Source organism: Anabrus simplex, chromosome 5, assembly GCF_040414725.1.
Source record: "Anabrus simplex isolate iqAnaSimp1 chromosome 5, ASM4041472v1, whole genome shotgun sequence".
In the NCBI taxonomy this organism is placed as follows: domain Eukaryota; kingdom Metazoa; phylum Arthropoda; class Insecta; order Orthoptera; family Tettigoniidae; genus Anabrus; species Anabrus simplex.
In genome coordinates this window covers 30,365,993-30,379,931 of record NC_090269.1, presented here as the reverse complement: position 1 = coordinate 30,379,931, position 13,939 = coordinate 30,365,993, and the positions used below count along the sequence as shown (strand labels likewise).

The window sequence follows — 13,939 nt, the reverse complement described above, 5'->3', positions numbered from 1 at the left end:
TAAGAATGGATTCAAAGAGAGCAGCAAGAGAATGGCTTGAAAGGGACCTGGAGGGCAAGTGACCTAGAGGCAGGCCAAGGACAAGATCAATATCCCAAATAAAAGATTTGCAAGGAAGAGGCATACAATGGTGTGAAGTTGAAGAGGAAGAAATGAACCTGTGCAGATGGAAATGGAAAGCGCTCTTACACCACACCTGGGAAACGGGAGATGGTTAGATGATGATTGATTACTTTCAAGTAATGTGTAACTGAGTAAAATGTTCTTCAGGTGACAGTAATTCATCCCAATTGCTTTTTTACCACCACTGACTTGTTAATTTTAGCTTTCAGGTATCTTTTTATTGCATAGAACGCCAGCTAAAAGACCTGCAGAAGACCTAAAACCCGATGGATGGACATGATCAAGGTTGATCTAGTTACCCGAGGATGGACAGTGAATGATGTTCTCCGTGACAAGTTGTATATGGACAGGAAGAAGTGAACGAGGCTCATTAACAGTACCCGGGAAACTGGAACGGTACAATAATGATGATGATAATTTTCTCACCTCATCCCCAACCCAGTATCAAGAAAAAGGACTAAGGATAGACATACTCTTTGTGAATACTATTTTTTCATTTAATGTTATAGTAAATTCACAACATTTGTCGACCATTCAATCTACTTTATTATTACAAAAATATTAACCCACTGGGTAATTAATGATAGGATTGTTGTACTTTCAAAATACATATTAAAAGTATAAGTTTTTTAGAGAATGTACACATTGTCTTTGTATTATAAAAATAAGGCCTCTTATATCTTCAGAATTTGTACAGGCACATTTTAAGAATATTTAAAATATTTAAACGGTACATAATTCATTGTTTGCAATAAAGCCCAACTGACATAGGGTTTATGAAACATGTACTTTTAAACAGAATTATTCCATTACAAACAATGTTGACTGTAAAAAAAAAAAAAAAAAAAAAAAAAAAAAAATTGTGTTACAAATTTACTTAAAAATACTGATATACCGGTACTAATAAATAAAAACAACATTTGTTAATGTGAAACTAGTACTGATAAGTACTGGTAACAGTCACTAATTTGACAGTCATTCAATATATCTGACCAGTAAATTTAACATTACAAACCATCCTGAAATACCTTTTCTAGAAGAATATATATAATGCAAATAACTTCTATTAACCATCTCTGAATGAACAATCAACAAATATATAAATGTGTTAAAAATTATATTACAGAAGACTTGCAAAATTTCATTGATTTCATGAAAACACATGAGGTAAAAATGGCTTTGTTTTGTTGTTTAATACAGTCATATATTATACATGTGAAATTTATTTACATCAACTGAGCAGCACTTCAAGAGGCATTGATTTCCTGAGATAAGCAGGGCTGGCCTAAGTAAACTGCTTTTTACTTGCAATTTCTTTTATACAGCAAAAAATGTCAAAAGATATATGAACAACAAAAATATTATCTTCCATATGTCACTAAATAATAAAAAATATTGTTTCCTGGATAAGAAACTGAATTATCAGAATGCACTCTCAGAATGGATCTAAACAGAGAAATATGAATTGCTCATCACATTTTCATCAGTGACAAGTCAAAACAAAGCTCTGAAATACATCCTTCTCTCAACAGGAACTATAAACACTAAACACACATACACATTTATGTCATCACAGAATGACAGAATCAAGAAACATTTTCCTTTAGGGTGAATCGACTAACAACATTCGTTACAAATTCAGTAGCTAGTTTTAACATACGATCACTTGTGCTACCACGGTCTTGATGAACACTACGTGGTTCAAGAAGATCTAACAAATGCCGACGACACAAGCTTGCTAATGAAGAGGCACAATGACGAAATGAAGGGTGAGTGATACCAATACCTTCCTTCTTGAGTGCTTCAGCGACAGCCCACAATAATTTCTGTAAAAATAAACAGAACCTTTCAGTTACTAATGCCACTCTCTTAAAAATACAAGCTGATTACATTTCTCCCGAGAATATAGCAATGAGTAAAGATTGTTTTTTACTTAGTAGTAATAAGATTACATACATCTTTTATCTACAGACTCAAATTTAAGTGTTCATCAATAAATGATTTGCTTTCAGTAAATCACAATAAATAATAATAATAATAATAATAATAATAATAATAATAGTAATAATAATAATAATAATAATAATAATAATAAAAAGGTAGCAGGTAGGGACCCTCTTCGGAGGCAGCCCTGCCCAGGGAGAGGCGCCCCTGCCTATGTGAGTCCCAGAGCACACTGACCCAGTGTGTATCATCTGGTAAGGGTCCCAGCTCAGGGTTACGAGTGAAGACCTCAACGGCAGTGAAGGCGGAGATGAAGATCATTGGTACGGCGAACTGGCGGATGAGGCACCCTTGCTTTTTGGGATAGTAATAAAAAGCCTGTTTAAAATCCAAGTGCGTCTGAGTGGTATCCACCGGCTTCCTGGTCCGCATCTGTCACCTTGTAGGTGCGGTGGCAATACCAAGCTGCAAGAACTAACAATCCCTGGTTCTAAGCACCCAGCACTGCTGGATTTCCTATTACAAGCCAAACATGATTTGTGAGCGTACTAACAACATTACCCCAGGTTGTATCCAATCCACCCGTCGCATTGAGACGGCAACCAGGCTTTTGGATTCTGGGGAGCCTGGACAACCACGAAAACATGGGAGAGAATCGGAGCTCTCTGGTAAACTATCCCACAAAACCCCCACGTACATTGGTACATTCAATATCAACACTTTGATACAACCAAGAAAATTACTACATTTAGTCACAGAACTTGATCGGCAAAAAATTCTTATCCTTGCCCTGCAGGAAACTCTATTTACTGATGATGCCACCTTGGATTAAGGAAATTACCGTATATTCAAAAGCAAAACAGACCAAATGATTCTAAATAGGACCCCTTTATTTGGCATGAGCTTCGTAGTACATAAAAGTATACTGAACTCAATCCAAGAAGTTAATTCCATCAGCAATCGCCTAATGACCATGAGGATTCAGTGTGCCAATAAAAAATATACATTAATAAATGCACACACCCCTACAAATATAAACAAGAAGAATCCCCAAAACATGGACAAATTTTGGAACAGACTTGAAAAAGTGATGTCAAAAATTCCAAAGGATGACGTCAAAATCCTCTTAGGCGATTTCAATGCACAAATCGGCCGAGAAAAGGAACACAGGAAAACTGTCAGACTCTACCCGGCGCACAAATTTACGAACAAAAACAGCTCAAGGCTCATTGAACTATGTCAACAGTGCAACCTTAAAATCATGTCCACATCCCTCAGGAAGCATCCCAAGAAACAAAAAACCTGGAGGTCCCCCATGGAATCCATGGGAGAATTTCAGATTTATCATGTAGCTATCTCGTATCAGCTACAGAAAGAGGTACATGATGTACAAGTGAGAAGAGGAGCAAACATCGACTCTGATCACTATCTCACAAGAGTTAAAGTAAAATTTACTCCAAGAAAATACCACCCCAAGAAAATCCAACAACAGAAATTTGACATAAAACAGATTCCTGTTACGGATCTAAAAGAAGCATGGGAAAATCAACCAGTGAAAACATGGGAAGAATTCCACACCAAAATCATACAGAAGGCACGAGAAATGGTACCCTTAAAAAGGAATGCAAAACACCCCTGGTGGAACTCAACATGCAACCAAGCCCTAGAGATAAGAAAATCTGCGTTTCAAAAATACAACAGTAGAAAATCCCAGAAAACTCAACGAGAATTTTATGAGACCAGAAAACAAGTATCCGAAACCATCAGGCAAGAGTAAAGAAAGCACCTGAAAGAACAACTGGAGTCAATTGAAGAAAACTTTAGAAACCACAACACAAGGGATTTCTACAGAACATTCACAGAAAAAATCCGAGGATACATTCCGCAGAACTTATGTTTTAGGAAACAAGACGGAAAATTGGCGCTTACTAATAAAGAAAACTGCCAAGAACTTGCACGGTACTTCTCAGAACTTCTTAACTGCCCCGAACCCACTGAAAGATTTCTTGAAGAAGCATCCAGTTTCACTCACCCAGAATCACCTCCACCAAACCAGGAAGAAATTCAGAGCCACATTAAACGACTAAAGAACAACAGAACCTCAGGAAGAGACGGGATTGTTGCAGAATTCCTTAAGAATCTTGGTCCAAATTCACTCAAGGAACTTACAGAAATCATACAGAAAATCTGGAAAAATGAAAAACTCCCAGAAGACTGGAAATGTGCCTTGATTCACCCACTTCACAAAAAAGGAGACAAAACTGATGTGAACAACTTTAGGGGAATCTCCCTCCTTGAAGTCGGCTACAAAATTTTCTCTGCATGCCTGTTGAAAAGAATACAAGAACAACTAGAGCATAAAATCGGTGAATATCAAGCTGGGTTCCGCCCTCACAGATCATGCACTGAACAGATCTTCAACCTTAAAACCGCTCTAAAATTCAGGGCCCTCAGAAACCTTCCAATCATCTGTACCTTCGTAGATTTCAAGAAGGCTTATGATTCAGTTGATCGTCAATCTCTGTTCAGTATCCTGAAAGAACAGGGACTAGACTCCAAAACGCTAAACTTGACCAAACAGACCCTCACTGACACGAAGTCAAGAGTGAAATTCATGGGAGAAATCTCAGACAAATTCCTGATAAAAACTGGTGTCCGGCAAGGAGATGGACTATCACCCCTCCTCTTCAACCTCGTACTAGATAAGGTGATGAGGGAATGGGAAAACGAACTGAAAGCACAAAATAGCTGGAACCCAGTAAACATCGGGACACGAAAAAACAAGCTTGAAATTCCATGCTTAGCCTTCGCGGATGACCTGGCCCTTTTGTCCAGCGATGAAGTCACAGCAGTAAAGCAAGTTGAAATTCTCCAAGAATGTGCCAGAAAGGTCGGACTTCATATCTCCTTCCAGAATACTGAATTTTTCCGTGCAAAACTAGACATCCATAGTCTCAATACAAAATACGGACAAATCAACAGAGTCCCTCACTTCAAATACCTGGGCGAAATCCTCGAACCAACCGGACAAGAGAAAATAGCCCAAAACAACCGTGTCCAAAAACTCAGAAGAGCTTATGGGAGAACAAGAGAAATCTACAACAAAAAATGTATGTCTCTCCACGTTAAGATTAAACATTACAATACTGTAATAAAACCGGAGGCTTTATATGCAGGGGAAACTCCAACGCTTCATAGAAAGGGCGAACTGGAAAATATCCTAAAAGAAGAGCGAAACATCATGAGGAAAATTTTAGGACTAAGACACACGGGAGAAGGGTACCGCCTCCAAACCCGGAAATCCACAGAAAAATTATCTAATATTGAGGCAAACCTCAGGAAAAAAAGGCTAAAATTTTATGGACATGTTAAGAGGCTTCCAGAAACTAGACTAACCCACCAAGTTCTTGAAAGAGTTGACAAACTGAAGAATTTTCCTTGGATACAACAAACAAAAGCGGACAGGAAAAACGCACAAATTCTCGGTGAAGACATTTTGAATCAAAATATATATAGAAAGAAATTGACAATTGGGAAGTTACTCCAGAGAATGAAGTACCAAAAAGAGCAGGTACCAAGTGGACGGAAGAAAGGAAAAGTATCTTTACTCAACAGGTGAAAGCATCCTGGATCCTCCGCAAACGAAATCATAAATAAAGCTTCGTGTGTTCCGAAAGGGACCATTCACGCATAATAATAATAATAATAATAATAATAATAATAATAATAATAATAATAATAATAATAATAATAATAATAATATTATTATTATTATTCACTAATCAGCCAACTAGGGACCACTATAAGTTTCATTATACATTCTGGCATCCATTCAATTTTCGGTTATCCAGTACGTTTTCATTAGCTCGCTGTGTCGAGCACGGCATCCATCCAACCACTTTGCACCAATTGCTCACTTCTCATCCTGGAAAGTCCCAAAAGTCACGATATTTATTCTGCAAAGGTCTTGTTTGTGTGCGTCACCTGGCCGCAGGCCCACATCTTCGAGGTCTATATTGACATTAAGGTACCAGGGTATTGTTTTTGGTTTTGAATCAAAATTGTTAAAAATGCATTTCGTCCATTGAGAGTCGTCCACCCACCGTAAGTGACTGTGGAAGCAAGCCCTGCGTTTGCGCATTGTGCCCGTGATCTTCTCTATCATAGAGTAGATTTCTTGTATGGATTTTCTTATGTAGATCCCGTTTTGTAGTTTGGGCCAAGTATGTTGCGGAGAATCTTTCCTTCTTTTTGCTCTAACTTAGCAAGCGCACACTTCTGACAGAGGATAAGGCATTCTGACGCATAGTGACATACCAGCTTGACGACAGTGCTGTAATGATAAATTTTGGTATTTATAGAAAAGCACCTATTGTTATATATGTTTTGGGTGGTTTGCGAAACTACCTCCATATTTTTTGTTCTGGCTGTTAAGGCCTCTGTATCTAGTCCATATGACTGGATTCACTCATGAAGGTATTTAAACTTATGGCACGGTTTATTGTTCCATATTTGGTGTTCAGTAGGTTCTTTTGTCTTTGATGTTTAATAATAATAGTAATACCGAGCAAGTGGCCATGCGATTGGGGCCGCACAGCTGTGAGCTTGCATTCGGGAGATAGTGGATTCGAACCCCATTGTCGGCAGCCCTGAAGAAGGTTTTCCGTGGTTTCCCATTTTTACACCAGGGAAATCCTGGGGCTGTACCTTAATTAAGGCCGCGGCCGCTTCCTTCCCATTCCTAGCCCTTTACTATCCTATCGTCACCATAAGACCTATTTGTGTCAGTGCGACATAAAGCAAAAAAATATATATATATGTATAATAATAATAATAATAATAATAATAATAATAATAATAATAATAATAATAATAATAATTGTACCAGAGGTACATCCTTTCCGTGCATTTGAACTGAGCGCCTTTTAGAAGGCCATCTGTGTTATCAATCTGAAACTACAGTATGTATTGGAAGAAGTTTGGACCTTTAATTTTCAGATGTCTCTACTATCAACCTACGTGTCCTCTCTGGTGGGAAGACAGACAATTTTCAAGAGAAAATTCTATTCTATATGTTTGTTAACTTTATGCGTTTGAAGATTATTTTTTTGTGCTAAGTTGTCAGCACTACTTGGCTTCTTCCTTAAATTATTAGCCAATCAGAAATTTTTGTATATATTTTTGTAACCAATTAGAATTGGTGTGTGTGTGTGTGTGTGTGTGTGTGTGTGTGTGTGTGTGTGTGTGTGTACAGGCATTCTGCCTAGAGAGTTCTGGAACTTTCCCCTCTGCTATATAAGATGGGCGCTTTTTGGCCATTTTGTCTTCATTGCTAGAGTGCATACGGTGTTAATAGAAGCAGGGGCAGTGTTGCCTGTCGTTGGAAGGCCCCCAGCTCAAGGTAATGGCAGACATCTTTTAAATATTTGATAGCTCCAGAAAGTTAACTTGAGGGGAAGGTTTCAAAAATTCTTTAACGTAAATTTCTAAAGTTTAACAACACCTTTCAAATGTATAAACAGGCAAGTTTAAAGACTCTATTCAAATCCCTGCCGGAAAATATGTAACTTAGGGAATTAAGAATGTTCACCCTCTATTAATTCCCATTCAACTTGGTATGGGAGTGACTACGATTTTCTAAAACTCTAAATTTTTAACTCTATTTTGGAACTCAATATTTCTCTATCTAGTCACCCTCTGTAATACAGGCCTTTTTTTATCTTTCTATTTGCTTTACGTCGCATTGACACAGATAGGTCTTATAGCGACGATGGGACAGGAAAGGCCTAGGAATGGGAAGGAAGCGGCCGTGGCCTTAATTAAGGTACAGCCCCAGCATTTGCCTGGTGGGAAAATGGGAAACCACGGAAAACCATCTTCAGGGCTGACGACAGTGGGGTTCGAACCCACTATCTCCCGGATGCGAGCTCACAGCTGCGCGCCCCTAATCACACGGCCAACTCGCCCGGTAATATAGGCTTAGGGCCCATGCAGGATTTTAAGTGTTTTTCAAAGTGTATATCAAAAGGAGTGCAAGCGCTTCGCCTCTTAGCATTTCGTTCATGGCCGATTTCCTTAAACCTTTGCTTTCTTTACATTTAGACCCTTTAGTATGGGCACTTATTGCCCCTGTTTAAATTCTAGTTATTTGTAGACAATTGTGGATCAGACTGTTGTGCAGAAATGAGAGTAAACACTGTTTTCAAAGTGATCTAATGTAAAATTTGGATAAGAAACTTGTGCCTTTGAGAGGCTGGACTGTTGTAAATTTTTGAGCTCAGTCTCCTAAGGTGTAACTGAATGGAGCAATTATGTTCTTTGATATAGTGTACCCTTTAGAGCTACAATGCTCATTCCTTGTAAACTGTTGTGCTAATTATTTATTTACAATTTGCTTTACGTTGCACAGACACAGATAGGTCTTATGGCGACGATGGGATAGGAAAGGGCTAAGAGAAGAAAGGAAGTGGCCGTGGCCTTAATTAAGGTACAGTCCCAGCATTTGCCTGGTGTGAAAATGGGAAACCACAGAAAACCATCTTCAGGGCTGACGACAGTGGGGTTCGAACCCACTATCTCCCGAATGCAAGCTCTCAGTTGTGTGCCCCTAACTGCAAGGCCAACTCGCCCTGTGAAAATTATTTTCTTTGTTATACCTAATAAGGACTTATAGTCCTACCTTATTATAAGAGCTGATGAGCTCCTGAATTATTAATGTTACTTATTCAGATTATCTATTAAATTTTAAAGTAAGAAAAAAACAAAGAAAAGAAATAAAATTTGAGAATTTAGTATTTTAAATTAGGCTTTGATCTTTCTCTGTCCACCCAATCACCTTCTTACACTTCTGCAAACAACCAAAACATGGTAACCACAATAATAATAATAATAATAATAATAATAATAATAATAATAATAATAATAATAATAATAATAATAATAATAATAATAATTGTACTGGCTGGTACACCTCTATGCCGCACATTTGAATTTTCCGCTTTAAAGTACTCCTCTACAGGAGAAACTCTAAACTTTAACTACTGTATCAACTCATAAGTTTTCTCAGAAGATGTCACTACCATAAATTTTGTGATTACGAAGTTGTCAGTACTGTGTGGAGTTCAACTTGTTTTGTTTTCTATTGATCAAGAAGTGTGGACATTCTCTGATAGATGTCTCTACAAAAAAACTATGACCATGCACCCTGGTGCGAAGGGGAAGAACTTTATTTGAAGAAATTTTGTATTCATAAGTTTGTTCTTTACTAAATTTCGTTCTTTCATTTGTGGGTTGACAATATAAACCTTTTCTTTCTGCCGGTTTTGAACCTGGCCAATCCAGAATTTCTGTAATTAATTTTTGACCAATCGTGTCTTTCTTCTTCGATTTTGATGTGTAACTGTAAGCTACCCAATAAACGCCTGTGGGTGTGTCTTAATTATTCATGAAAGGTCTCGAATCTTCCCCGAGAGTATAAAAACTGTTGTTTTTCCTATCTCTTTGCCACTCGATCAACATCTAGCTTAGTGTATGGACGTGTAGCAGCGGGCGGGTAGCGCCTCTTCCTTCGGGCAGCAGCTCTTCACAAAGGTAATGGCCATTTAACATCTTTATTTTCTTGCTTGCTAAGCAGTTTAACCCTTGGGGAAGGTCCGAAACCTTTTTGATGTAACCTATCTGTCCAAAAATGTAACTTTTGCCGTTTTGATGTAAAATTTTCATATAACTTTAACTGTAAATCGGGGATAGAGTGTGCTTTACCCTCTCGAGCTCCCGTTCATTTTGAATTTAAGGTGACTAAGTTTTCGTAACCGTTCTTCTACTCTTCCGTAATGTATTAAATTTATTCTGTATACGAGTCACCTCCATAGTTTGGGAATAGCCCCTGCTTCATCGGCCTAGTGTCTCTTAGATTTTAAGAAGTTTAATGTAGGAGTGCATATTCACGCCTCCATTCAGTTTTGCATTTTGGGCCATTAACTTAATCTATTATTTTCCTACTAAGGCCCATTAGGTTGGGTACAAGATACCCCTGTTTCTTTGTAAGTGTGCCTTGAGGACAGTTAATAGTAAAGTCTGTGGTGGCCTTTGATAGGCTCAGAAAATTGAGAGCGGGTCGGCTCTTATTTGTGGTAAAAGCGCCTCAGAGAGGCTGGATATTCGAAGGTGGGAGCAAGTGCTCCATCTTATTAGGGGTTTTCTGCCCTTTGGTAAGTATGTGTTTGGGAGCTGAGAGCTCAGAAAATGTAAAGTTAAGGCTTGAAGCCGAAGTTCTGTTATACCATCAATCTTGTCGTTCCTAGACTAAAATTTTGTTACTGGTATTGTACCTGATTTGACTTGTTGTTACTTGTTAAAATCTGAAGTTTTATGTGAAAATTGTTTTGCTATTTTTGAAAATATAACCTTTAATGACATTTTAATCAATATCTCAGCTTTGTAGTTAGACCCATTCCAGCGCGCACCTTCTTTCACCTCTACATTCCACGGGTAACCCCGTAAAAATAATAATAAATGTACCGGTTGGTACACCTCTATGCCGAAACCTTTTCAATGTAACCTACCTGTCTAAAAAAAAATGTAACTTAGTGTGGGCTTATGTAAAATTTTCTTCTTCCTTTAACTGTCAATCGGGGATAGAGAGTGCTTTACCCTCTCGAGCTCCCCTTCATTTTTGTTTTGAGGTGACTATGTTTTCATAAGCGATTTTCTTCTCTTCTTAATGTGTTAATTTTTTTTTCTTATACGAGTCACCTCCCTAGTTTGGGAATAGCCCCTGTGTCTAGTGCCCCTTAGGTTTTATAAGGATTCATGTAGGAGTGCAAGCAATGCCTCCATTCATCTTTGTATTTTGGGCCATTTAATTATTCTGTTCTTTTCTTTTAAGGCCCTGTAGGCCGGGTACGAGATACCCCTGTTTAATTCTTGTTAAGTTGTGCCTTGGTGGCAAGTGATTGTAAGGTATGGTATTGCCTTGAATAGGCTCGAAAGATTGAGAGCAGGTCAGCTCTCTCTGGTGTTTTGAAAGGTGCCTCTAGGAGGCTTAACATTACTAGGTGGGAGCAAGTGCTCCTTGAATGAAGGGGTTTTCTGCCCTTTTAATCAAATGAGTGTCCCTTGGTAAAGTTGGGCTAGTAGCTCAAGGATTGTGTAATTGGGGCTCAAAGCCCAGAACTTGTAAAGACCCCAAAACTCGGGCGTTCGTTTGTAAAATTATACCTTGTACCTGATTAGTGGATAGTGGCGGCTGTGAGCTTGCATCCGGGAGATAGTAGGTTCGAATCCCACTATCGGCAGCCCTGAAAATGGTTTTCCGTGGTTTCCCATTTTCACACCAGGCAAATGCTGGGGCTGTACCTTAAGGCCATGGCCGCTTCCTTCCAACTCCTAGGCCTTTCCTATCCCATCGTCGCCATAAGACCTATCTGTGTCGGTGCGACGTAAAGCCCCTAGCAAAAAAAAAAAAAAAAAAGTGGATAGTGGCCGAGTTGTTATTTGTTTAAATTCTATGTGAAAATTGTTAAGCTTTCTACTATTGAAAATATAACCTTTATTGAAATTTTAAATTCATCTTTCAGCTTTGTATTTAGACCCATTCCAGCCCACACCTCCTTTCACCTCTGCCTTCCATGGATAACTCCGTAACAATAATAATAATAATAATAATAATAATAATAAAAACAAAAACTGAAACTATGAAGAAGGGATTGGTGAAATAAAAAAATCACACAAATCAGGTATCACACAACAAATTTAAAAGAGAACGATCTTTAGATACCAAATTGAAAACATTGCAAGTTGACAAAGGGGAATGTAGCGTTATTGGTTTTACACTCTACTAACTACTTTTACAGTTATCAGAGATATTAAGGTGCCAGAATTTTGTCCCACAGGAGTTCTTTTACTTGTCAATCTACATACATGGAGTAATTGAGCACCTTTAAATACCATAAGACCGAGCCTGTATTGAACCCACCAACTTGAGCTCACAAAACTAGTGTTCTACTGTCTAAGCTACTCAGCCCAGTGTACCAAGGGGATAAACCAAAGAAAACGAGTGCAACAATTAAAGCTTATTAACATGAATCCTGGATTACCGAAAGCTAAAGCACTATGTAGGATGCTAAATGGTTTATTTTGTCACCTATTCAATACATATAAATTTTACTTTAGGAATTTATTATTAATTCCGCTTGAGACATGTTTCGCCCTTCATTGAGGGCATTATCAGTCAAAATAATATCAATTTAAGCCTCAATGGCATCTCACACCGATGTTTTCACACATCATTCTAAGCTACAAGAAGTCAACTAAGAAAAAGCGAAGGATTCAACCCGGAACATATTCCCAGTAATACAATTACCTACAAATAACTGCCATCATTGTTGCCATTCAAATGCACCGTTTACTCAATGACACCCATTGAGTCTCCGTCCACGCTGACCAGTTCACCGTACCGAACCCGGTGCTTCAACCAGACAACTTTCTGTTTGATGCCTATAGAACCTCATTTGGCTATGGAATATTTTCCCTGCCCCCTGTGATTATAAACTAAGATTAAACCATTCTGCATATTTGTGATATGTCAATGCTACAATCATCTTCCAACGATTAAAACAACGGGACGCACTTGGTACTAGACTTTTTTTATATCCTTGCTCACCAAGCTGCTCTCTTGTAAATATGTATATAAACTAAATTTTCAACTGTTCAATTGGATAATGTAAATTTACTGTATAGTTACCAACCATTGACAGTAATTTTTGTTACAAACATTGATGCCGAGCACTATAGCCTTTCCCCCTGACTGTTATACTGTAAATAATTTTATAAACTTTATAATTTCCTATGAGTGCGTCAATTATTCTTCAGTGCACCACTGCTGAACTCTGCTATAATTACCCAGTAATTTTAAGCATTGGTGCCGACTTCTTATTCTTTAAACTTACAGTATATTATTTAACCATCACCATTGTACAAGAGTTTCTCGTACTTAATTTTCCCATTGTAATGTGTATTAATTTGTGCATGTTAAATACTAATCAGGTACCTGATTTTTGCCTTGAGGAGGTAATTTGACTGATGATGCCCTCAATGAAGGGCGAAATATGTCTCAAGCGGAATTAATAATTTCCTAAAGTAAAATTTATATGTATTGAATAGGTGACAAAATAAACCATTTAGCATCCTACATTCAGTATCTTCAATATGGACAACAATGAATTTTATCACTTGCGAAGCTAAAGCACTACCGCAGATCTACAAAGCTGGCATTCCAATGAGACCTATTATTCATTTCAGACCAAGCCCTCTACACAAGGTTTCTCAATTCATTCACAGATTTCTACCTAAAAGATCTATAAGAAATACTGTACTACAAAATTTGTTAACAGAATTAAAGACATCAAGATTCAACCCTGCCATTCTATACATTCTTTTAATAAAAGGAATATGTAACCAAGCATCCCCGTTTTGAAACCTGTGAAATTACTAACAATAATTTAAAGAACTACAGTAAAGTGAACCAGCAAGAAGTTCAAGAATTAATGACCATCTTAAAACTTGTCTTAACCTAACTACTTTTGTTTTGACAACACACACTATCAACAAAATGGGTTATCCATGGGTTCGCTGGCTTTGGGGATCTCTGCAGAAATTTACATAGATAATTTAGAACACACAAAAATCTTTAACAACACAGTTTTAACATTTGTTTTTGGACTAGATATGTATATGATATTTTTTGTCATATTAGATGAAAGCACCAATGATAAGCCCTGAACATTGTCCCATTTAAATGCCTGCAATTCGCACATTTGGTTTACCTTAGAATCTGACTGCCACCAGTCTCTTAATTTCTTAGACTTAACTA

At 37.8% G+C, this 13,939-nt stretch overlaps 1 protein-coding gene across 1 annotated transcript in view; it reads right to left on the bottom strand.

Moving 5' to 3' along the window:
- Nucleotides 1-995: 995 nt before the first annotated feature.
- Nucleotides 996-13,939, bottom strand: part of mi (minus) — a 115,097-nt gene continuing 102,153 nt past the window's right edge. Inside the window, exon 6 of the mRNA XM_067147928.2 lies at nt 996-1,949. Within this exon, the coding sequence (XP_067004029.2) occupies nt 1,710-1,949 (240 nt within the window). The 3' untranslated portion in view covers nt 996-1,709. The remainder of the gene's footprint in view (nt 1,950-13,939) is intronic.